Raw genomic sequence first — 22,310 nt, forward strand, 5'->3', positions numbered from 1 at the left:
AAAATTTCCGGGCAGAGTCTTAGTGTGTCACTGAATGCACAAATACTAATGAAAAAGTACCTCATTCACCTACGAAAGGTAGGCCAACGCGGTATAGATCGAGGCGATTACTTCAGGCTGAGAAGGTTTACGACCGCTGCCGGAATGCTAGACTGCTCGACTGCTTCCAGCAGTGTGGCGTATGGGAAACATTCCCCCAAACCGGATGAGAACGGACATAATAGCCTAGTGATGTGCTTCCTCGCCAAGCGCGGAGATACTCGAGGAGATACAAGACCAACATGCACAGACGGAGACTGTGGTCTGGTCTTCTCCAGAACATCTGCCGGCAGAGACAGAGTTGACAGATACAGGATGTCTTGCCATGGCAAAACTTCGGCATGATCCTGAAGGCATCGCACGCAATATCACTGAATGGATATATCGGCGAGAACGTTTAAAATTTTGTAGAGAAACTGGTTTAGAGGCGGATCCCGGATAACAAAAGCACGTTGTGAGTAGAAATATAGGAAATGGAGAGGGGCGTAATCGTTCAGCGACAGGAGATATCTATATTTTGCTTTTTTCTACCTGATATGTCAGATCCGTTTGCCAGATTTATAGGGTCTGATAACTAACCTTCATACTATCAGTCAGGATAGGCCAGAACAAAAGCACTTCGAGCAGAGTTGCAAGACTGGCGAGTTTATGGATAATCGACAATTACCGGTAGGATTCTTGAGCCAAGGAGGTAGATACAAACTTGTTACGATGCTATGGCAGTGATGTCTGAAAATTTACTACATACCTGTGAGTAGAAACGGGTGGAGGTTCGACGTATGTGCCCGACCTCGAGGTCGTGAAAATTGTGCCAATGACACGACGTTGCATAGAGTAGGCCCCAGGCCCGGTAATATCGTCTGAGTATACCTAAAAAAAACCAGGAGCAACCCTCTGCGTTCCGACCACCCGTTCTTGTGGCGTAGATGCAGGTGTGAGGATCAGACGATGAATTGCCCTGAGTGTGGATCAACAGTTGAGACGGTCAGCCTAGAAGGGAAGCTCGGATACCATAAAAGACAAGTTTGTGAAAGGCACGTGACCACAATTCTTTACTGAACGCCAGCGGGGTTGCTTTCAAGTACTCAGTACTGTCCTCCAACGAAGTCCTTGTCGTCTCGCTTCTCCATTCCAATTTTTGATGTCATTTATGTCATCCTGGACTAGCTGCCATTGCTGATATTCTGAGGCATTCTCCGCTATGGGCTGTCATTCTTGGGACGCACTTCTAACCACCACTTTTGCGGACGGATTAGCAACCGATCCACTCTCGTGCCCCGTTTACTTCGGCTCGTTATCACATGCTGGAATTCTCCTGAGACAGCGACTATTCCTCTCCACGCGAATGTTCTCATGCGGTCGGACTGGGTCAATCATCATTCACACAGCTTCATGCACATTGGCGATAATCTGGCTAAGCTTGAGAACCGGACGATTTGTACAGCTTTTTTGCAGGTGACGCTTCTAGGTTTCCGCTGTAAGCCGCGAAGAATCGAGCACGTCTGTGGCATGCAGGACCCTCGATGGCTGTACAGCACGCGGTGATGCTCGTATTGTTCAACGTCGCTATCGAGGGCGATTCGCCCGGCCTGCTATCTCGCAATAATACTCATATACACGCTTCTCCCCTCCCCCCCTCTTTCCCCCCGGCGGAGCTAGTTCCTCAACATGGACGAGATTGTATCGCTGCTAGTGCCAGGTATACTAACCCTCTTACCGGTGCGCTCCATTCGCTGCGCAATGCTGGATGCAACTTACAACTAGTTTAACAGCGACTCAACTGACGCCGAACTTGGGTGTTCTTTGAGGCAGCTGCAGCACATAGCGCCAGTTGCACTGTCGCTCCAAGGCGATGCATACCTTGTGGCCTTCTTTCTTCGTATTCCTTGTCGCACTTTCGTCTTGGTTCTTGTGTCTCGACATGGTTTTGGACCCCATACACTTCGTTGGACCATGATTTGCAGTGTTCATGGATAATACCCAATTGGATCACCATGTTCCGAACAGCGAAACTTCCCAATGTGCCTCGCTTGTGCATTGGACTTTGATTGTAGGAGTTTGAATGTGCCCTTGAGGAGAAATATAACGCGATAGACGCCTCATCGTCGTAATGTTCGAATAGTCTGCCTTGTTCGGTATTCTCGCCTCGTACTATCTGTTCTGCAGCGTGCAACGTCCGACATCATTGTCAAGAACTATCCATTGGCAGTTCCTTGGGCACAATCACAGCATCTCGTCACCCAATGTACTCAGATACCTGCATCTTTCTTGAGCCAGTTCTCCGATTTCGAGAGCATGAATGGACGAGATTGTTATCTCTGCCAATGTCGCGCACGCCGACCCTCTGGCCGTCGATTCACACTGTCCATCGCATAACGCTCGATACCTCGCAATCGAGTAGCAAATCCATCCAAGAGCGTTTTGCGCATGCCGTGCGGGCGCTACAGTGCGTGCTACTGGTCGTACTCTCGCTGAAGGTGTGCCGACCCGCTGCTTTTTTCTGGGCGCCCGTTGTCGCGCTCCTTCCCCAGCGCCGGTATCTCGACGAGGTCCCGGAAACCGTACGCATTCGTGACGCAGGACCCGCAGATATTAACTAACGGCTTGTGGGTACTCAATCTCTGCCGCGCATTTATCCTGGTGCGGTCACATTCAGTTTTCTTCTCACAGCGGACTGCTCCTCCCCCAGTTAAGCATTCTTTGTCTCCGCATCTCAATCTTGGATATATGCTTGGTGGTTAATAATGAGATCCGGGATATTATCTCGCCCCATATATCCTCGCTATGGTATGTCACTGTCAGCCCGGCACATGTCGAAGGGAGGCAACCCGACGCTATGTATACGTGATGAAATGTCGAGGTCCGACATCTCTGAGCTGCTCATGGAAATATTATGCGGTGGGTTGTCTTCACATGTACTGTTGAGCTGTTTGTCTCTCCCGGCCTGGGCCTTTGCGATGGGCAGATCCGATGCGTCGTTGCGCACGTCGTGAACAGAACAACCGCTGCATCGTGTCGCATGTGAGTAGGTTGGGCAAAAAGCAGGAGAAAGGGCTGAACATCGAAGGGTAGTACGGGATTATCAACGGGGTGGGAAAATTTGATGGAAACTATTGTCCAAGTAAACATACTGACTATCACTGCAACCGCATATCTCGGACAAAGGAGTTATACGATATCGATAAATCAACTGCCACAAAAAGAGCTCACCGACAGTGATCGGACAGTGATGATGTATGACGAGAACTTCTCGTCAGCTGTCGAGTGTCGGAGACACTCACAGCGCCCCAAAATCGCAGCAAGGTTTGCGCATTTGTGCACTTAACCATTCCCCAAGTTCCATCGGCATTCGCTCAACAGCACAATCAGCGCCAGATCCTACAACCCGCCACCAAGATAACCTCATGTCATAGGGGGCATGGATGTCCGCAAAAGATTGTCTCCAGCCAACCGATACGTACTTCAGCGAAGGAATCAAGTACGTGAGTAGGATCACCATCGTCGACATGGCTGCATCCAATTCAGCAATTTCTGGGCTCGACGGAGGATGCAGGTCTTTCCAGCTGGAAAACTCCCATCTGATGTCAGAACAGTCAATGTATAGTTGAATGCATATGACCTTCAGTGATGCAAGCAGGGGGGAAAACTCTGTGTGATCGAACTTGAAGAGTGTCCGGTGAATTACAAGTGTCGCTCTAATAGTGGAAGACTCACAAGTTGAGAAGAGCACGGCTCATCTTCTTCCGTCATTACGAGTTCCAAGCACCTTGTACTTGGCAAGCTGCTGACAAATTGCGTCCATTCTGCAAAGCCTGTCCGATAGACATGCAGAGTGATCACGGCAGGAGACATGTATTCACGGAGCATAATGGACATATTTTCGGAGCCTTCGGGCCTGTCATAAATGAAGAGCTGGAGTTCCAGCCAATGTACCGGACAAACAAGTGGCCATCGTCGGAGATCGGCTAGCTTTGCACAGACGTGGTCCAAGCGTTGCCAACATGCAGTAGTGATTACTCGAGATGGACTGGAATGTCCGGTAGGACTGTCGAAGACGTTGTCCAGGCTAAGCTTTCGGGCATTAGGAAATGCATGAATGAATGTAGATCTTGATATGCTCATTTGGTGTAGGTTAAGGTGACGCACGGCAGGCCACCGTAGCCCCGAATCGATGCTACCCCAGGGCGGAGGAGGTTCAGACAAGCAACCAGACAACTCGAGCACTTCGACCTGTTGCAGATGGGAAAGACTAGGCAGTATGTCACTGATTGCCAAGCCGGCGCGGACAATGAGCGACAACCTACGTAGCCCGCAGCTACAATTATTGAGCGATTGGACATCATTCAGTCCCAATCCCTTCGAGTCGGACGTCCACAAGGTCAGGAAGAGCAGAAATAGCAGCCTGGATACGTGGTTCCCAGCGCATGATGGACTCCGTTAGAGGTAGTGCCAGCGTTCGCAGGTGACCCAAGTGAATATGCTCTAGAACATCTGCCAACAGAGGAAGAACCGATCTATTCAGGTGCTCTTCCTCCCACATTTCCAAGTTGATCTCGAAATGCCGTATGTGACATAACCGGTTGGGCACATCGGCGAGAAGATATCCGCAAAACCTCTCGAAACGTACAGTATTGTAGAGGGAAATCGTCACTGAAGAGATAGCACGACAAATGGCTTGATCCTGTAGTACTCGAGTCGTGGAGGATAGCGAGAGTGCGTCGCGTGAGGAGAGGTAAGATATAACCAACCGGAGGACGTCGTCGTTCAGAGACAGGAGATTACGACACGGTCGCTTCTCTAGATCTTGCACCATTAGACTGGAACTGCTTTGTAATCTAGACCGTATGAGATGCACTCAGACACAGCTTACCCATCAGAACGAGTAAAAGCACCTTTGCTAGGACTTCAAGAGTTGCAAAATCACTAAATCCGAATTCTTGCAACTAGTCACGACGGGATTCCACCGGGAACAGTTTGGTATAAGTATCGATTCACTCACGACATCCGACAGGAGTACATACCAGACAGTAGTGCTTCACTCAGTGTGGCTGTGCGGCGGTAGGTCTCATCGAATCAGTGGCTGGTTGAAGTTGAACGTATCCCAGGCCGCCACGGGCGCTTCCGAGTCGATTCCCGACGCGACGGCGGCGAGTCGAATGGTACTGCACCGCACCCAAGGTGGCAACGACAACAGAGGTAACAGGCCGCCACTGCAGTTAACCAGTGTTTATACGAATCATGTAAGCTAACGTCTGATTGTCAGATAAGCAGCAAGGCCAAAATTGAGTGCAGGGGGTCAAGAGGCACACGGCTAGTATATGTATCAGAATTAGAATGCGCTCGCATGTGCTTGCACGAGCAAGGGTCGTACAAAGGATGGAGGGTGGAGAGAGCACGCATAGAAAATCGCACTTACCTATATTCAAGTATGTTCAGCATGCTCAGTTCCATCCAATACTGAATGCATAAGACGAATGTCACAAAATACCAAATACATATCAATTCAATGCACTAGAATTTAGCCCGCCACGGTGCACTTGTGGCTAGTATCCACCCACCTTGCCAGATCCCTCGGACGCCTTCAAATTAGCCACCGATTTCACCTCCGTAAGCTTGTTCGGCACCGTAAGATTGTCCGCAACGGGCACATTCTCCTCATAGAGCACGAACCACGGGAGTCTGAGCTTGTTATACGTGGCACTGCTGATGGGCGTCTCGGGGGGCGGGAGGCCCGTTGCTGCGGCGAAGTACGACGAGTTCAGAATCCCGACGCGCACGCGCACGCCGCGCGAACGGTCATACGCGGACGCGGGAAGGCTGTCTTTGACAATCTTCTGCGTGATACGCCCGCCGGCAGCGAGGCCTGAAGCCGCTTGGGCCGCGGGACGTATCTTTCCGCGAGGTCGCCAGAGGCCTCCGAAAGTTTCAGCTTCCAGTTCGATGGTGCATCCCGGCACGATGCCGTAGTCTGCAGGAAGGAATGGAATATGTAAGCACCAGTTGCTCACTATATGATGAACTATCCTACCGCTGATGTAGTCCTCATCCTTGAGCGCTCGTCCCTTGTAACTCAGTCGCTGTTTGCTGGGCGCTACCATCTGGCTCTCTCTGAGAGCCAGTTTAATGGCGTAAACGTTGTTGACGGACGGGAACGACATCGTGACCGTTTCATCCGAGGGCATGATGTGGACTGATAGCTCTGAGAGTGATGTCAACGAGTGTTTGCAGCATCTGGAGATGAAGGACACTGACTTGCGTTGAAGTCATATGTGGCATAGGCCACGATCCGCACCATGGGCGCCATGACTGTCATAGTGCTCCGTGTTTTGCCCAGTATCCTCGGTGTTTCGTCCTCGTCCCTGCGAGGAATACCTTATAAGTCGCCAATGCAAAACAGCGCAGAAGTCACACTCACTGTTGGCGATCTGTAAAAGTTAAGGTATCGCCCGCAACGAGACCCAGCTCTCGCGGGGTCTTGTAGAAATCGAGGTCTCCGTTGCGATGGAAATCAACCGTTGTGGGAAAGGTGGGGAAGACCTCCATTTGCAGGCCTCCGACGGTCTGTTGATGTTGGCCAGTGAGGTTCAATTTGTCAGCGTAAATACTGCGGTCACGAACCTCTGTTCCAGTTATCTGCCCCTCCACCGTGAGCCCTTTCCCAAGGGACATTGCGACAAATTCTGCACAACGGATGAACCATACAATAGCACGGATGTTGGGATTATGCACTCACGACGAACAACTCCAGGCGCTGTGGACACACCATCCTAGGACGACGTTGAGCATATGAGCAAGGAAGCATAACGAAAAAGGGAGAGTTCTTACGATCCAGCTAGACGAGTGTTTACATCAACGAACCTCTCAGACAGTATGCGAAACATCACGTACCTCTGGCCACCCTCCGGCTTGATCGCCAAATAATCCTGTGTGCCCACCGACGGCGCATCCATGGGCAGGCCCGTCAGGGCATTGACGCCACCCACAGATATCTTGACCGCTGCCGTACGGCTATATCCAGTGTCGAACGATATCCACATCGCCTCACGCTGGTAGAGGGTCTGCGCAGGCGCCACGTTAGAGGCAAGAGTACAAACAAATGAATTACTGACGATAAAAATGTCACTATCGGACGCGATGGACGCAGGAAGACGATCCTTGTATTCTGCCGTGTTACTTGGAGTCCCATGGTAAGTCTGTGGAGGGCACGGAGAATTCATGACTCACTAGATGGGGAATAGACCCATGGAGGGAGGCAATAAATTCATGCTGTTATTATCTAACAAGGAGCTCAATAACGATCACGAGAATGGAGAGATGCCACTTCCTTACCTGGAACACGGACTGTTCTGAATACAAAAGCATCAATTTGTAGGAACAAACAGGTATACGAATGAAATGACGAACCTGTGGAAGTTGATGTCGACGCCATAAATCTCCAACATGTGCGCATTGGCAGTGTATCCTGGAGTGCTAGACGCGGCCACTGCAGAACCTGCCGTCCCACAGCCAGTAGGAGAAACAGTTGGCAGAAAACACTGATTGTAGTAATGAAGTAACGGTTCGTTGCTTGGATACCTTCAGCACAGGTCACAGCACCGCACAGACTAACTCACATATTGACTGCGCCACCCACTCCACGCTCGAAGGTTGAAGGGCCATCCACGACGGTGAGCGGATATTCCTCCTTGAGGACGAGTATGGCCTCGGGAGGTTTCAGACCTGATCAACGATGAGCAGCTGAGTGAATTCAGCAGTAGGCCACTTACCCTTTGCCTCGAATCCGCTGCACAACGTTTCGTACGACAGCGGGATGGGCACATCGTGTAGGGTGAGGTGGCGCACCCCGTCTGCCTCTTGGTAGTCGACCTCGACGGTAATGCGTCTTTCCGTCCCACTACCTTTAGGCTCGGGAGGATGAGCTTTGAAATGGTTAGCCATAATTCTGAGGAGTCTCGAGAGTATTGTTGTGGTATGGAAGAAAGAGAGCATAGCCGACGAAATTGGCGATTAATAATGGGAGGATGCGCCACATACGCCACAGACAGTGGATTTTATACCCGTCGCGTCGTGGATACCGGACGCACAACGCACACCCTACGACGTATTTATAAGGACAACTCGCCAGAATTAAGTAGCTTGTTAAACACATACTGTGCGCTTCCATGGCAGAAGTAGCTCTTTATCCCGTCCCCTCGCATGCAAGAGATCGTCACTTGGGCACGATATCCAAGTACAGGTGTACTTGGTGACGTACCGGATCCCTGCGACTCATATCTGGCTTCTTTTCCGCATATCCAGATGCAGTTTCGGCAGCGTCCAAAGCGTAGAAGGGACCCTGAAGCGGAGGAACATGGAACATGTGTGTGTAATTACGAGTGTCCGAGCGCCCAGTTAAAATCAGTTTTGGTCGCCTCAAGTCCACCGCCTCGACACACGCCCTACGCACGACCCTGCACGAGTATTCGGGGCCGCTCGCCTGCAGGAAGGTACATAGCCCTTCACACACTTCAGCGCCCATTGGCAAATTAGAGGCAATAATATAGATTTCGACTGGTGAGATAAAAACAATAGTGATTATGATAGTCGAATCCGAGTCGGCACCGAACGACAGATCACGATCACGTGCTACACTCAGACGCGCTCGACGCACGCACAAACTCTAATTAGATCTTAGAGTTCACACATGAACCCCGCAGAGAAATATCAGATTCAGCATATATAGAATACATTCTCAGATTTACAGCCGTACACACTTCCTAATATGAGATATACAGAGACCAACGAAGCAAGCCGGAGTCATATACGCGACCGAATCCAGGATGCCTGACCGAAGTACCGATCCGTTTCATCCACCAGTGGAGAACCACGGCGCACGAGACGAGAGCAGCTAAGTGCTCAGGGAGACGCTGTAGCTGTTTGTGAGGAGCTCAGCGGAGCCTGTAAAGGGCTCGGTGCCGGTCTCGATGCCTTGCAAGTACTGTGCGGATACGCGTCAGTCATCACGACTAGGGAATGAGCTGTAAGATTGTACCCACCAGAGAGGACGACACGCCGTAGTTCTCAATGATATACTCTGCGAATGACCAGTAAGTCAGCAGTCACTACAGTCAAACGCGAGGTTGTGAGCTTACGGAAGAATGTATTCAGGTCCGTGCTGAAGCTGGTGAGGTTCCCACTGGCGCTGACGAAGGAGATCGTCTCCCAGTTGGAGTTAGGGCCCTCCCAAACGTTCCAGGAGTAGCCGGCGAGAGAGACGCCGCTCTTGCTGAGCGATCCGACGGGTTGGATACTAGGCAGAGGTCACGCGTGAGTGTGTGGGACATTCTTTACTGCCCTGGCTGCTACTCACCCGCCGAGACCAGAGAGCCAGATCATGCTAGAATGGAAGAACAACAAGCATCAGCGAAGCACGCGACTGAAGTCAACACGCTTCCTCACATCTCATACGAAGAACTGGAAGACGCCTGCGCTCCATTAGCGGTGGTGCCAATCCAGATGTCGTAGCTAGCGGAGCCGTCAGCGCTGATTCTTCGGGACCGCCATGTGCAGGGGTCACTCACGATACATCGGCACGAATTCCGGAAGACTCCGTGACATACTCCCAGTCCCATGAGGTCGGGACGGACGTGATGGCGCTAAGCTGCAGGAACAGTACCATACCTCAGCACAAGTCGAGATCCCCGACATTTGGACGTACCAGTACGCCTTTCGCGGTGGTGGACTCGACGTTGGTGTCTGTGGCGCACCAGCATCAGCGAGCGCATACGTGAACGATTACAGTGAGCTTACAGGTCTTCACGTCGTTCGGGTTATTCGCCCACGTCCAAGTGGTAGACCACGAGATAGTATTCCCGGATGTGCTGATGAGCGTCGCGTTCTGCGAGCCCGTGCCGTCCGCTGCGCGCCACGTAGTTCCGTCAGCGCGCACACAAAGACAGAGCTTATGGCGCACTCACAGATACCCCACTGGTTGTTGCACAGCTGGTAGTTGCCGCCGGTCACGCAGTCGTACTGGCCGGTAATGGTCGTGCTTGCGCGCGCCATAGCCGCGAGGGCAGAAACAAAGACGAGAGACAAAATCATTTTCCGAGCTCAGTAGACAGAGATACGAGAGGAGAGCGGTGTGTGGATGAACCTGAGGACTACTTGCAGCTTGGTAGGCGTTTTATACCCCTCGCAACATTTCAAATGCAAAAAATGAACAATGACCCAGCAGCCCGGCCGCGCCATAGATACTGCCCACAAACACACGAGGCGTGCAGTTCTTCCGCAGCCAAGAAACAAACCACGACCTTTCTCAACTGTGGACAAAGACCCTGTGGCGCGCCAGTGGCGCAACTATGTTGACCAAGACCGCCGTGCTGTCACATGGCGAGAGGGAGTGAACCATCATCGCAGGCCCTTGTGGCACCTCCAGCGCAAATTCGCATGGCGCATGATGCATGACCAGACACACCGACTTTTTCGAAGTCTCTTCGCAACCGCATATTAATCAAACGCAGATCAGACACGCGGGCCAGAACGCGCACAACAAGCATTCTGCATTGGCAGCCAGATCAGCTGCAGTACTCGCCATCGTTTGCAAAGGTGGTTCTGCCCGAGAATGCACAGACGAATATCCGAGCGACCTGCATGATAGGCTCGCCTTGCGGGACAAGTGACTGTCTTTTGCTGACTTCACCAGGGGAGTGGGTGCAACTGCCAGGTACTCGAACTCGGATCAGAGAGCGGCAGCTACACAAAGACTCCAGAACGACGCCGACCGCACCCCAAACAATGGAGACTGGAAAATTGCGTTGAAAAACAAAGGAATACAGCTGCTCGGCGCAGGATGGAGAAAAACTTACACCGGCAAAGACCGAAGGAGAGGCTGTGATGACGGCGCTTGCCGATTATGCAATGGTGGACGACGCGTTGTGTACGCGTTGTTTGCTCGGCGGTAAGTAGGCTCCAACTGCAGGCTCTGCATTGGCAGCCCACTACTATCTATTTCGCCATCAGGCCTGGAAGCGCCATCGCATTTTATACAGCTCGTTTTTCTTGTCTGATTGCTTCAAAACTGCAAAGCATGTTGTACCTCTGCTTGTAACACAGTAAAAGTCCGGAAAGTACGCGTGGTCAAATTACTTCCGAGAAAAGTCGAGAGTGCAGAGCCTGCAATAAAAATCATCAACTGTACTGTACATGCTACAGAAGATGATTTCCCAATGCCGAACATAAACGGGCCATAGAGCGAGCGGCACATCCGGGTCACTGATAGCACAAGTCAACAATAATATATATCGTCCCGACATTCGAGCACCCTACGTCAAGTTATGATCAAAGGTATGTCGAACCTCAAAAAAGTCCGAATTTTTAATGCACAGCAGTAGATACAGAAGCAAACACTGTACATCTATGGAACATCAGTACGAGAAGGCGGATCGTGGCGCGCGTGAAAGAAGCAAAGCAATTAGAAGGGTAAGGAAGATGAATCGCGAGGAAAGTCAACCTCTGCGTGAAACCTGATACATATGTGGATGAACGACTACCGACCTGCGGATGCCGTAATTAGCGTTCGGTGAGCGAACGGAGTATAAGTAAGGGCATGCGAAGATTCGTGAAGATAAATGCTAATGGATGTATCAACGATCTGCGAAGTGACTTTTCAGTATTGCATTACACCAGCAAGCAGGAGACGACGCACTATTAGGGTGTGAATAGACCATAGGGTAGGCTTGCTGTGCATAGCACAATGAAACGAGCCAAAAACAGGCAGCAGGATGGGTACGACGACGACATCAAACATAAGGTTCAAAGCAAAGCAAAGCATAGCACGGGAGAGCCCAAGCCTCCGCGACGTCCTAGTTCTCCTTTATCGCATTCTGGTCCCATAAGCACCCTTCGCCCTCGATAGGACTCGGGTAGTCCAACTGCATTTTCCTCATGCCAAGATCAGACGCCGCACTCGCGTTTCCAAGGGCGGGATATCCGGGCGATGATGGGAGCGCGTAGTCAGAGTCACAGGGAGATGACGGAACCACGGCCAGTGTGGAGGAATAAGGTACTGGTGACGCATTGTCCATCGTATGCACACGACGCTGGAGTGGCCGGCGCGGGGTCGTGGGCGCTTGCAAGTGCGATTGGGGGAGCGGAAGCGCAGGAAGGGGCGCGGTTGGTGGTGGTGGTGCGGGAGGTGCATTGCGGCGGAGCGTACGGCGGGGTCTGTCATGGTTCACCAAAAGGTGTGAGTCTCCGATACCCAAGCAAAAATCAAAGTGATCACCTCAACGCGGTACCAACACTGCCGCTCCGTAGCCGACGAATGACACTCATCTCTTCGACGACGGACTCACCGCGAGAGTGCATGGAGAACGTGCTCGCATCGCTTCCGGATCTCGAACGGCCAGCGATCAGAGACTGCCTCTGCACAGATGCAGCCGCAGTGCGGTGTGCAGTAGTGGACTTGATGGTAGCGAGGGGCGAAGTTGAAGCGGTAAGCGACGAGCGCCGACGGCGAAGGCGCCGCCCGTGGTCATGGGTCGGCGCCGACTCTGTCAGGCTGATAGATGGGAGCAGTGTGGGCTCAGGACCGGGCGCATTTGTGCCCGGGAGAGCGGTGGGAGTGATCTCGTGGTCGAAGTTGAGGTAGGTCTGGCGAGGTGTCGACGGCGAGGACGGCTGCGGAGTGTGAGGCTGCGGAGCAAGGAGACCCGACGAGAAGAATGACGAGTAGAAAGTCGCCATCGCGGTGGAGAGCAGAGCAAGACGAAGAATATATACGCGTCGCCTGAGGATCGAAATTTACTCAGATTCTCGAAGGGGGGTAACAATACTGGCGACGTCGGAGCAGTGAAGACTTGTTGTCAGATAGAAGAAATTAAAAACAATTTGCTGGGAAGACAACAGAGATTGGAGAAAAATTGAATGAGACCGCGTTGGCTTTTCAACTCGGCGTTTCGGCTGTGCCGCAATCGCCAAACAACGCGTAAACAACTCATTTCAGCCACATGGCCGTCGCTTTTATTTAATTGGCCACTGGTATTTCAAGGCCTCTACAAGCTTCATCTTCAACCTCCACCCACATGCACTTCAACCGGTACCGCGAACTGATTTGATATCTTCGAGAGGACACACATCGGTGAGAATCATTTCCGTCGTCCTGCTAGAATGACTTGGTGTTCATCCCTTCATTAGGCAATCATTTCGTCGGGTGGCCTCGCAGCCACCAGTGAGTTTCACACAACTGAAGACGGCCATGCAGGTCTACGACCTCAACCACGATGTTCTTAACGCGATTCTGGGTTGGGTAGCGCAAATTGATATGCTACACCTTGCCGAGACGTGTCGCCAGGCCTACGACGTCTTCATGCCTCGCTTTATTTCTAACGTCACCTTCCTCTCAGGTCCTGCAGGGAAAAAGTCATTATCTTTGCCATCCATACCTAGCCGTTCCTACTTGATCCCATTCTCCGTGGCCCGCGTGGCCCAAGAATCCCCTCGAAACAGCGCTCTCCAAGTGGCCCATTTTTGCACGTTCGTCCTCCGAGGAAATAAGGAGCGATGCCGCTCATTGTGGATGAAGGAACTGACCATTTGTTATAAAGTATTTGACTCAAAATGGTGCAGCCGCTACAGCCTTCACTTGCTCTCCGACGTGTTGATACACGCGGCGAACCTCACCAAGCTCACTATCTGCAATGTGGAAGACCTAGTGCAGCTCCATAGACCTCTCGCCTCGGTTTTAGCTGCGTTGCCTCTGCTCAACGATATCACCTTCAATGGAGTCCGATCCCGGATGCTGGGAGTTCTATCTAAAATGACTTCCCGCCCTCGCCGCCTACGGCTGGACTGCTGCTTAGGCCCTACCAAGCAGTTCCTTCAGCATTTTAATGGAACTCTGGAGGTGCTCTCTCTCTGCCAAATCTCAGAACACCTACTCGACATGCTCTTTGCCAGTGAGTGGGAATCGGTGCGCGAGCTTTCCTTAAGCCTGTGCGCTGTCGACCTAGATCTCGCGTCGCGTGCATTTTCCCATGTGCGCGTAGTTTCCTTGGGGCCCAACATGTTTTACCATGCTTCCGAAGATCTGGTTTACTGGAAGACCCTGGATCGCCTTGTCCTTCCTAGCCTACGAGAGACACATCCCTTGGGCCCTGTCCGCCGAGTCGATGTCTTAAGTTGCTTCGACTATCTGGAGGGTCCGGATACGAAAGATCCTGTGACATTGCTGACGCAGCTGTCCCCAGTAGTCTTCTGCTGTCGTGTGTGGCGGTCGTCCTTGAGCTTCTATCCTGTCCTTGCAAAGACGTTGCACAGCTTGAGGTATCTCGACCTCACCATTAAGACAGAGGGAAAACAATATTGGGACAATGTAGATGGCCCCAGTGAAGAGAAATTGCTGGAGCATGTGGTGCGTAACTCGAATCTGCTTCAAACATGTCGGCGCTGACCAAACTCTTGCAGAGGGCCCATGTCGATCGTGTCTGTAGTTGCAGGTTTGCGCTCACTGGCATGCGCATCCGGGTCGATGCCTGGGATTGTGAGCGAGTCACTGCGGATGTGCTCCTGCGCATGGCACTGCATGCTGCCAGGATTCTGATATCGCTCAACTACATCGGCGTAGGCGGCATATCAACAAACTGGGCGACGTGGTACCGCGTTTGGTCTCACGATGGTGAACAACCCGTCCTAGAGGCACTTCCTGCTCGCGATGCAGTCAAAGTCGAGCGGGAGCTCCTCGACACGCAACGTTCGTGAATTCCTGGTTTTGTGATCTAGATCTCGTCGATGTCTTCTTATTCTGCGGCCGGGACTTCATTCTTCGCGTTATGCCTCTCTTTCTTGCGCGTTCCTCTCCTGGCGACTGGACGGTGCTCCTCGTTGTCTCTTCATACCTAGTTACTCGCGATCTCATGAGTCGGCCCCGCTAATTGCAATTATATTTATTTGGCCGATCTTATGTTTGATAATGTGAGGGAATGAGTATGTATGCTGTGCTTCCGCCTCGTTCTGTTCTTTCTGATGTTTGACGGCGCAAGGTGTAGACAGTATTCTCGTCGTCTCAAGACCTCGTTGCTACTCGGAGGGATGAAACTATTGGATAATAGACGTGTCGTTTTGTCCTGCTTTGAAGCATCCATGCGATTTGTGTAATGTAAGCGTCGAGTCGCACTTCGTGCACGCCATCCTAAGGCTCAAGTTCGCACAATATATCGGATCTGCGACATATTGCACTACGCTACGTATACCACAGGACACATAGCCCCTTTTTTCCACTGGAAATAATCGGGAAAAACCTGTGGAAATCAAAAAAGTGTTTCCATGGAAAATGCAATGGGAAATGTTGGGGAAAAGAACAAAACATTTACCATCACATTTCTCATGGAAACACTTTTTTGATTTCCACAAGTTTTTCCCGATTATTTCCAGTGGAAAAAAGGGGCTATGCGTCCTGTGTACCCTTCATGTGATTTTGCAGATTTTTCAGTGTTAGTATTCTGTCACCAGACAGCTGATCGAGCTAGTGATACCCAAATTCAATTATTCATTACCTAGCTACGGACTGCGATAGTTACAGTGCTGTTCCAAGAGTCCCTTACGATCCTAAGATTAAGTATTACACCGCATTTCATACCGAAGATCTGCCATATATTGGAGATGGAGTGCGGATCATCGTCTCCGATAAGCATAGCCTTGCGCACACTGCTATGCATTTGCCAGAGACCAGAGATATCGAGAACTCATATGCGGCTGGCGGGAGAGATGAAGCGCAATATTTCATCTAAGGAAACTTCCGACCTGTTCCCTTATGTACTGCGCCATCAGTATCAGCCGCAATCGTCAGCGAGCCTCTTCGCCAGTTCTCCAACTGAGCCTTGATTCTGGGCAGACCTATCAATTCACAAATTAACTGTGAGACTCGGAGCTCCGATGCCATGAACCCCAAAATAGGCCCGCCTCAATCAACCAGCTACCCTTCGCCGTCGACAATGGCATCGGACATGGCAAACGACAAGGACAAATTCACTCTAAACTGCCTTTTGGAATGCCAAGAGTCGCCCATCAGAGTCAAGGCTACGGAGAACTTACAGGTTATTGACTTGCAGAAGCTCGTTTGGCAGAAGTTGGCGAATGCGCTTGCAGGTGTTGATTCTAACAAACTGGCGCTCTGGAAGGTTTGTCCTCTTGCTGATTGTCTCAGCCGTGTCTTGATCCCACATCTAGCTTGAGCGACCAATTCCTAAAAATGAATTCAAAGCATTCGCGAATGACCTGCCGATGAAGGACATCAAGACAATTGCGATGAAGCTCGGGCCTTTCGACCGTATTTCAACATTATTCACGGTGCTGCCTGATGATACCTGCCTACACATCGTGGTGGTTCCCGCTGACAGTAAGCTTCACCATACCGAGCTCATTCGTAACGCTGGTTCTGAACACAGGGAATGTCTCGTAGAGAAGCGACCTAGAGAGGAGGATACAGATACATCTGTTATTACGAAACATTCAAAAGTTGTTGAAGGTGTGTCTTTGCCAAGAGTACTCAGCCGGAGAATGCCGAGACCATGGGTTAGAGAGGGAGGGGTGGTCCTGGGGTCCTAAATTGTGTTTTGATGGTGACAACTCAGAATACTCAGAAAAGGCTTTTCGTGCTCTATCACCACTTCAAATGCTTCAGAATTGTCCACAGTGTTCATAGCAAGGCTTAGTGACTGTGGATCCCTCAAGTGGGCTGCAGGGTTTACTTATGGTTGAGGATATACAGGCTGCCATGTGAGCATTGAACTAGTGAGTATCTCTGCATGCACTGGGGCAATTTATTGCAGCACCATTTCAGCTGAATCAATATGCACATGGCACTACTGATTCTGACTGGTTCTGTGATGAGACTTACATTGAAGGAAAATGCTGGGTGATTTATGAGTGCAGATACAAAATTATATTAAATCTATATCTATTTTCCATGAGAACAATATTCCATATAAGGGTGTAAACCTGCCAAATATGGCAGGAAAAGGGAGGGAGGGGTCCCCCCGGGACCCTTATCTGACTTCTTCGACCTGTGGTAAGGAATTGACTTTACGCCACCCTCTTGGTCTTTGCATGCGCAGAAGTTCATTCACTGCCACATGTCGTCTCCCCCAGATAATGAGCGGGCCATCATGGCCATAAAGACAAAACTCCCCCTGCTGTCGACTTGGGGTACGCACGGGCCTTGGCCGGAGGAGCTTTTGTATTGTGAGGTTGATCACTACTACTCACTCGGCTGTTAGGCCATGGGTCACAAGCGCATGAGGGGCTCATGCGGTTGGGGCCATATATTTATGCTACACAGTAATTCTAGGAGATTCCAGTATGTTCTCCGACATACCTATGTGCTGACTAATATATGTTTCCTGATTGGGAAACCACCAGCCCTAACACTCCCCCTCAATCTGGAAACACCTTACTGTGCTCCCCCCTCAATCCTGGCATCTCCCATGCCATCCAATATATTTTTCCTTTTGACCCTGAATACCCCAAATGTTGTGGGAGCCCTATGCTCGTGACAAGAGAGCCAATGCTACCATCTCGCCAGATCCTTCGACCACGACAACAGAGCCGATGCTCCAGTATTCCCACAGATCCTTCCAATTCGGGAACTCTGTCCCTCGTCCGCGACACACGCGTAACGTTCGGCTCGCCATTTGCACACTGTCTTCAGTTGCACCTGGCTCCAAGGGTTCTCTGCACACTATACTAAATGCCAGTATACCCTGCCGCCATGCTTCACCAACTCCGGCAGTGGTGACCCTGCCTAGTTGCGAAGACTTTCGACTTGACCTGCTCGCGGGGTCCTACCCGTATCACGGTACAGTCTCCTACGCGCCTACGGCCTCGGTGACCTTTCGCGGTACACTCTGTTACCAGATCGGGCCGTATACAAACTATCCCCCGCGGCGTGAATAGTAGGTATGCGCTTGTATTGTGAGGTTGATCACTACTACTCACTCGGCTGTTAGGCCATGGGTCACAAGCGCATGAGGGGCTCATGCGGTTGGGGCCATATATTTATGCTACACAGTAATTCTAGGAGATTCCAGTATGTTCTCCGACATACCTATGTGCTGACTAATATATGTTTCCTGATTGGGAAACCACCAGCCCTAACATTTTGACTCCCGGTCAAGTGAGTGGTACTTCGCTGTGGTTCACCGGGCGTGGCAAACGGGAAAGTACGCTGAGCTATCACAGTTGTTTGGTGATATCAAATTTATGATAATGGGTTAGAGACGCCTGAGCTATACGTGTGATTTGTTGTCTGAAGTCGGGATGGTAGTCTGTACAATACAGACGGGGGAATGTAGAGGGGGATGCCTAGCAACTGTGTGCAAGGGCTTGCATTCTGTCTTCTTATACGATGCTGAGTCTTCTGTGTTCTCTAATCCGTGTGCCTACAACCATGTGCAGGGCTTACCGAGTCATCGTTGTCTTCTTAACAGTGTGCCTACAACCGTGTGCAGGGCTTACCAATTCTTCATTGTCTTCTTAACAGTGTGCCTACAACTGTGTGCAGGGCTTTACTGAGTGCGTGTGTCCTAATACGATGTGCCTGGCCGATAATTTTCCTATGTGTTGTCTGAGAACTTTCTGAGAATGGGTTGAGTATCTAGCAACCGTGTGCTAGACTACCCAACAGAAACGATACGAGAGTGCAGTAGTTGTGTTTGTAACAACTCACTGCCTGCGCTGAACTGACTTCGTCGGGATTCTTTTGATTATGAGTAACAATGTTACTGGGAGGAGTGGAACAAACTCCTATTCTTTTAGTTTATCACTTTGTAGGGTAAGCTACAAGCAGAGGGAGAACTCTTCACTTATAGGGGTGCTACAAGTGGGGAGAGAAGACTGTGAGTCGGGGCACCTCGGGGGTCCTTTTATACCCCTCGGGTGTCACCCATTGTGACCGTTACATAGTAGTGTTACATGGCAGATTGGCCAATAGCAAAATAAGAGCATCACATGATCAAAGGGGAAAGTAGGAAGGAAAAATATCTTAGGACCTTCATGTCCAATAGCATAAAGTGAGCAGGGAGAAACAGGGAAGACAAAACTCTTGGGACCTCCATGTCCAATAGCATAAAGCGAGCAGGGAGAAGTAGGGAGAAAGCACTTTCCGAGTTTTTTCCCATCCAATAGCATAATGTGAGCATCAGGTGGCACGCTCGGCCAAATGTTCTCGGGTTCCATCTTAGTCACGTGACTTCTTCATCGAGCACTTCACCGGTAGTTATGTGTTCACAAGCCAAACACTTTTGGTGCATGACACTGCTGTCCATGGGTGCCAAGGCATCAGAGTTTCGTAAACTGCAGGCCGATTCTGAGACTCGGATCAAAAATGGCGGCCCTTTAGACTGCACTGGCCCTCCTGTCTCCATCTACCACCCTGTTTTCGCTGAATTTCTGGATCATGCCGCAGATCCCAGTATCATTCTGTCTGCAAACGTCTTGAAAGCAACGCACGAAATCTTTCAGTATTTGTCAGAGTTCTATGCGGATGAGCTAGTGCGGCAGAACAAACAGCCCATTCAGTCATGTTTGTGAACTGGACTCCCATTTACCCTGACATTGTCATGAACTGGACAGCCAGCGGACGTCGGCCCATCGGTCTGTGTAAGGAGCTGTCAGCGATCGGCTCATGGCGATGAAGGGAATGCTAGAGCGATAGGCCCACCGCCATAGGAGTATTTCTGAGCGATCGGCCCACCACCATGATACAACTATTATACAGGCATAGGCCCACCGCCGCGGTGATAGTTCTGAGCGATGGGCCCACCGCCATAGGTGTATTTTTGAGCGATCGGCCCACTGCCACGGGGCTATTATACAGCCATCGGCCCACCGCCATAGGTAGTGTTCTGAGCAATCGGCCCACCGCCACGGGGCTATTACACAGCCATTGGCCCACCGCCATAGGTAGTGTTCTGAGCGATCGGCCCACTGCCACTAGGGCTATTACACAGCCGTTGGCCCACCGCCATAGGTAGTGTTCTGAGCGATCGGCCCACCACCATAGGGATATTTCTGAGCGATCAGCCCACCGCCACGGGGCTATTGTACAGCCATCGGCCCACCGCCATTGGAGCTGTTCTGAGCCATCGGCCGACTGCCATAGGTAGTGTTCTGAGCGATCGGCCCATCGCCACGGTGCTATTATACAGCCATCGGCCCACCGCCACCGTGGTAGTACTGAGCGATGGGCCGACCACCATAGGTAGTGTTCTGAGTGATCGGCCCACCGCCACTGGGGCTATTATAGAGCCATCGGCCCACCGCCATATGTAGTGTTCTGAGCGATCGGCCTACCGCCATAGGTATATGTCTGAGCGATCGGCCCACCGCCACGGGGCTATTATACAGCCATCGGCCCACCGCCACCATGGTAGTACTGAGCGATGGGCCGACCACCATAGGTAGTGTTCTGAGTGATCAGCCCACCACCACTGGGGCTATTATAGAGCCGTCGGCCCACCGCCATATGTAGTGTTCTGAGCGATCGGCCTACCGCCATAGGTATATTTCTGAGCGATCGGCCCACCGCCACGGTGCTATTATACAGCCATCGGCCCACCGCCATAGGTAGTGTTCTGAGCGGTGGGCCGACCACCATAGGTAGTGTTCTGAGCGATGGGCCCACCACCATAGGTAGTGTTCTGAGCGATGGGCCCACCACCATAGGTAGTGTTCTGAGCGATCGGCCCACCGCCATAGGTAGTGTTCTGAGCAATCGGCCCACCACCACGGTGCTATTATACAGCCATCGGCCCACCGCCATAGGTAGTGTTCTGAGCGGTGGGCCGACCGCCATAGGCAGTGTTCTGAGCGATGGGCCCACCGCCATAGGTATATTTCTGAGCGATCGGCCCACTGCCACCGTGCTATTATACAGCCATCGGCCCACTGCCATTGGAGCTGTTCTGAGCCATCGGCCGACTGTCATAGGTAGTGTTCTGAGCGATCGGCCCACCACCATAGGTAGTGTTCTGAGCGATCGGCCGACCTCCATAGGTAGTGTTCTGAGCGATCGGCCACGGTGCTATTATACAGCCATTGGCCCACCGCCATAGGTAGTGTTCTGAGCGGTGGGCCGACCGCCATAGGTAGTGTTCTGAGCGATGGGCCCACCGCCATAGGTAGTGTTCTGAGCGATGGGCCCACCGCCATAGGTAGTGTTCTGAGCGATCGGCCCACCACCACGGTGCTATTATACAGCCATTGGCCCACCGCCATAGGTAGTGTTCTGAGCGGTGGGCTGACCTCCATAGGTAGTGTTCTGAGCGATGGGCCCACCGCCATAGGTATATTTCTGAGCGATCAGCCCACCGCCACGGTGCTATTATACAGCCATCGGCACAACCCCATAGGTAGGGTTCTGAGCGATGGGCCGACCTCCATAGGTAGTGTTCTGAGCGATCGGCCCACCACCACGGGGCTATTATACAGCCATCGGCCCACCGCCATAGGTATATTTCTGAGCCCATAAGCATGGGTTGCCTGAAATATCTGACTAGCCTGGGCATAGCTGAGTTATTTGCCTTGCCCTAGGTTGTCAACTGGGCTCGTATCGTGTCCGTGTCGTCTTGGTGAAGCATGGGTGAGTGAAGGAACATACCAAATGATTCGTCAGGGAGTAGCATAGGTGGATGTATGAAACATGGAGATTGGTCGGGGGGAAGCATGGGCGGATGTATGAAACGTGGAGATTGGTCAGGGGGAAGCATGGGCGGATGCCACACCTGGTTGCCCGAGCCAAGAAGTAGACCATACGAAGTGAACGGATTGTACCCGAAGTCAACCGAAGAGCACGAAGTAGACGAGGATGCGGACGTGTGCAAATCAGCGTACGAGCCGAAGGACACCACAGAAGAAGGGGGCTCCGACGCCGAGTTGTTGCTCATGCGGCACCTCTTGCTTAGACCTATCGGCCCACCGCCATAGGTGTAGTTCTCAGCGATCAGTCAACCGCCATGGGCATATTTTTCAGTGATTGATCCACTGCCTAACAGGGCAATGATGGAGCTACCGCTGGCCAATAATTTCCACGTAATCCACCCATCATTCCCTCCAATTCTGGTTAGCTCACTATCAGCTCTCCTTGCAGTATCACACTCTCTCCCACTGTGGGAAGGGTTGGCGAACTGTGGCGAATATCCTTCGCCATCTGAACATGAAGTTCAGAATGACTTCGCCAAACTCTCCCAATTGGCATCGGCATTTCGAGACATGCATCAGATACAATTTGGGATGTG

General features: G+C 51.5%; 8 protein-coding genes across 8 annotated transcripts; 3 read left to right on the top strand and 5 right to left on the bottom strand.

The window, feature by feature from the left end:
- Positions 1-2,363: 2,363 nt before the first annotated feature.
- On the top strand, positions 2,364-2,639 carry SCP_1600430 (hypothetical protein; the record flags this gene model as incomplete). The annotated part of the gene is made up of 1 exon (XM_027764494.1): positions 2,364-2,639. One exon carries the CDS (start codon positions 2,364-2,366, stop codon positions 2,637-2,639), a length of 276 nt encoding a protein of 91 aa, XP_027620295.1.
- Positions 2,640-5,582: 2,943 nt separating this feature from the next.
- SCP_1600440 (hypothetical protein) lies at positions 5,583-7,977 on the bottom strand (the record flags this gene model as incomplete). Its single annotated transcript, XM_027764495.1, has 14 exons — positions 5,583-6,007; positions 6,068-6,238; positions 6,292-6,398; positions 6,455-6,600; positions 6,658-6,719; positions 6,773-6,806; positions 6,865-6,871; positions 6,928-7,097; positions 7,149-7,212; positions 7,264-7,315; positions 7,369-7,385; positions 7,444-7,605; positions 7,653-7,758; positions 7,806-7,977. The coding sequence occupies 14 exons, from the start codon at positions 7,975-7,977 to the stop codon at positions 5,583-5,585; spliced, it is 1,695 nt and encodes a 564-aa protein (XP_027620296.1).
- A 949-nt stretch (positions 7,978-8,926) lies between these two features.
- SCP_1600450 (Probable xyloglucan-specific endo-beta-1,4-glucanase) lies at positions 8,927-10,122 on the bottom strand (the record flags this gene model as incomplete). The annotated part of the gene is made up of 9 exons (XM_027764496.1): positions 8,927-9,016; positions 9,075-9,112; positions 9,171-9,328; positions 9,389-9,415; positions 9,478-9,543; positions 9,600-9,679; positions 9,737-9,774; positions 9,829-9,936; positions 9,996-10,122. 9 exons carry the CDS (start codon positions 10,120-10,122, stop codon positions 8,927-8,929), a joined length of 732 nt encoding a protein of 243 aa, XP_027620297.1.
- A 1,760-nt stretch (positions 10,123-11,882) lies between these two features.
- On the bottom strand, positions 11,883-12,765 carry SCP_1600460 (predicted protein; the record flags this gene model as incomplete). Its single annotated transcript, XM_027764497.1, has 2 exons — positions 11,883-12,243; positions 12,305-12,765. The coding sequence occupies 2 exons, from the start codon at positions 12,763-12,765 to the stop codon at positions 11,883-11,885; spliced, it is 822 nt and encodes a 273-aa protein (XP_027620298.1).
- A 1,318-nt stretch (positions 12,766-14,083) lies between these two features.
- SCP_1600470 (hypothetical protein) lies at positions 14,084-14,778 on the top strand (the record flags this gene model as incomplete). The annotated part of the gene is made up of 2 exons (XM_027764498.1): positions 14,084-14,431; positions 14,485-14,778. 2 exons carry the CDS (start codon positions 14,084-14,086, stop codon positions 14,776-14,778), a joined length of 642 nt encoding a protein of 213 aa, XP_027620299.1.
- A 1,178-nt stretch (positions 14,779-15,956) lies between these two features.
- On the top strand, positions 15,957-16,623 carry SCP_1600480 (hypothetical protein; the record flags this gene model as incomplete). Its single annotated transcript, XM_027764499.1, has 3 exons — positions 15,957-16,196; positions 16,246-16,414; positions 16,478-16,623. The coding sequence occupies 3 exons, from the start codon at positions 15,957-15,959 to the stop codon at positions 16,621-16,623; spliced, it is 555 nt and encodes a 184-aa protein (XP_027620300.1).
- Positions 16,624-17,558: 935 nt separating this feature from the next.
- On the bottom strand, positions 17,559-17,708 carry SCP_1600490 (hypothetical protein; the record flags this gene model as incomplete). The annotated part of the gene is made up of 1 exon (XM_027764500.1): positions 17,559-17,708. The coding sequence occupies one exon, from the start codon at positions 17,706-17,708 to the stop codon at positions 17,559-17,561; it is 150 nt and encodes a 49-aa protein (XP_027620301.1).
- Positions 17,709-21,602: 3,894 nt separating this feature from the next.
- SCP_1600500 (hypothetical protein) lies at positions 21,603-21,959 on the bottom strand (the record flags this gene model as incomplete). Its single annotated transcript, XM_027764501.1, has 1 exon — positions 21,603-21,959. The coding sequence occupies one exon, from the start codon at positions 21,957-21,959 to the stop codon at positions 21,603-21,605; it is 357 nt and encodes a 118-aa protein (XP_027620302.1).
- Between the last annotated feature and the right edge of the window lie 351 nt (positions 21,960-22,310).

The sequence above is a fragment of the Sparassis crispa genome (assembly GCF_003851025.1).
Source record: "Sparassis crispa DNA, contig_000015F, whole genome shotgun sequence".
NCBI lineage: Eukaryota > Fungi > Basidiomycota > Agaricomycetes > Polyporales > Sparassidaceae > Sparassis > Sparassis crispa.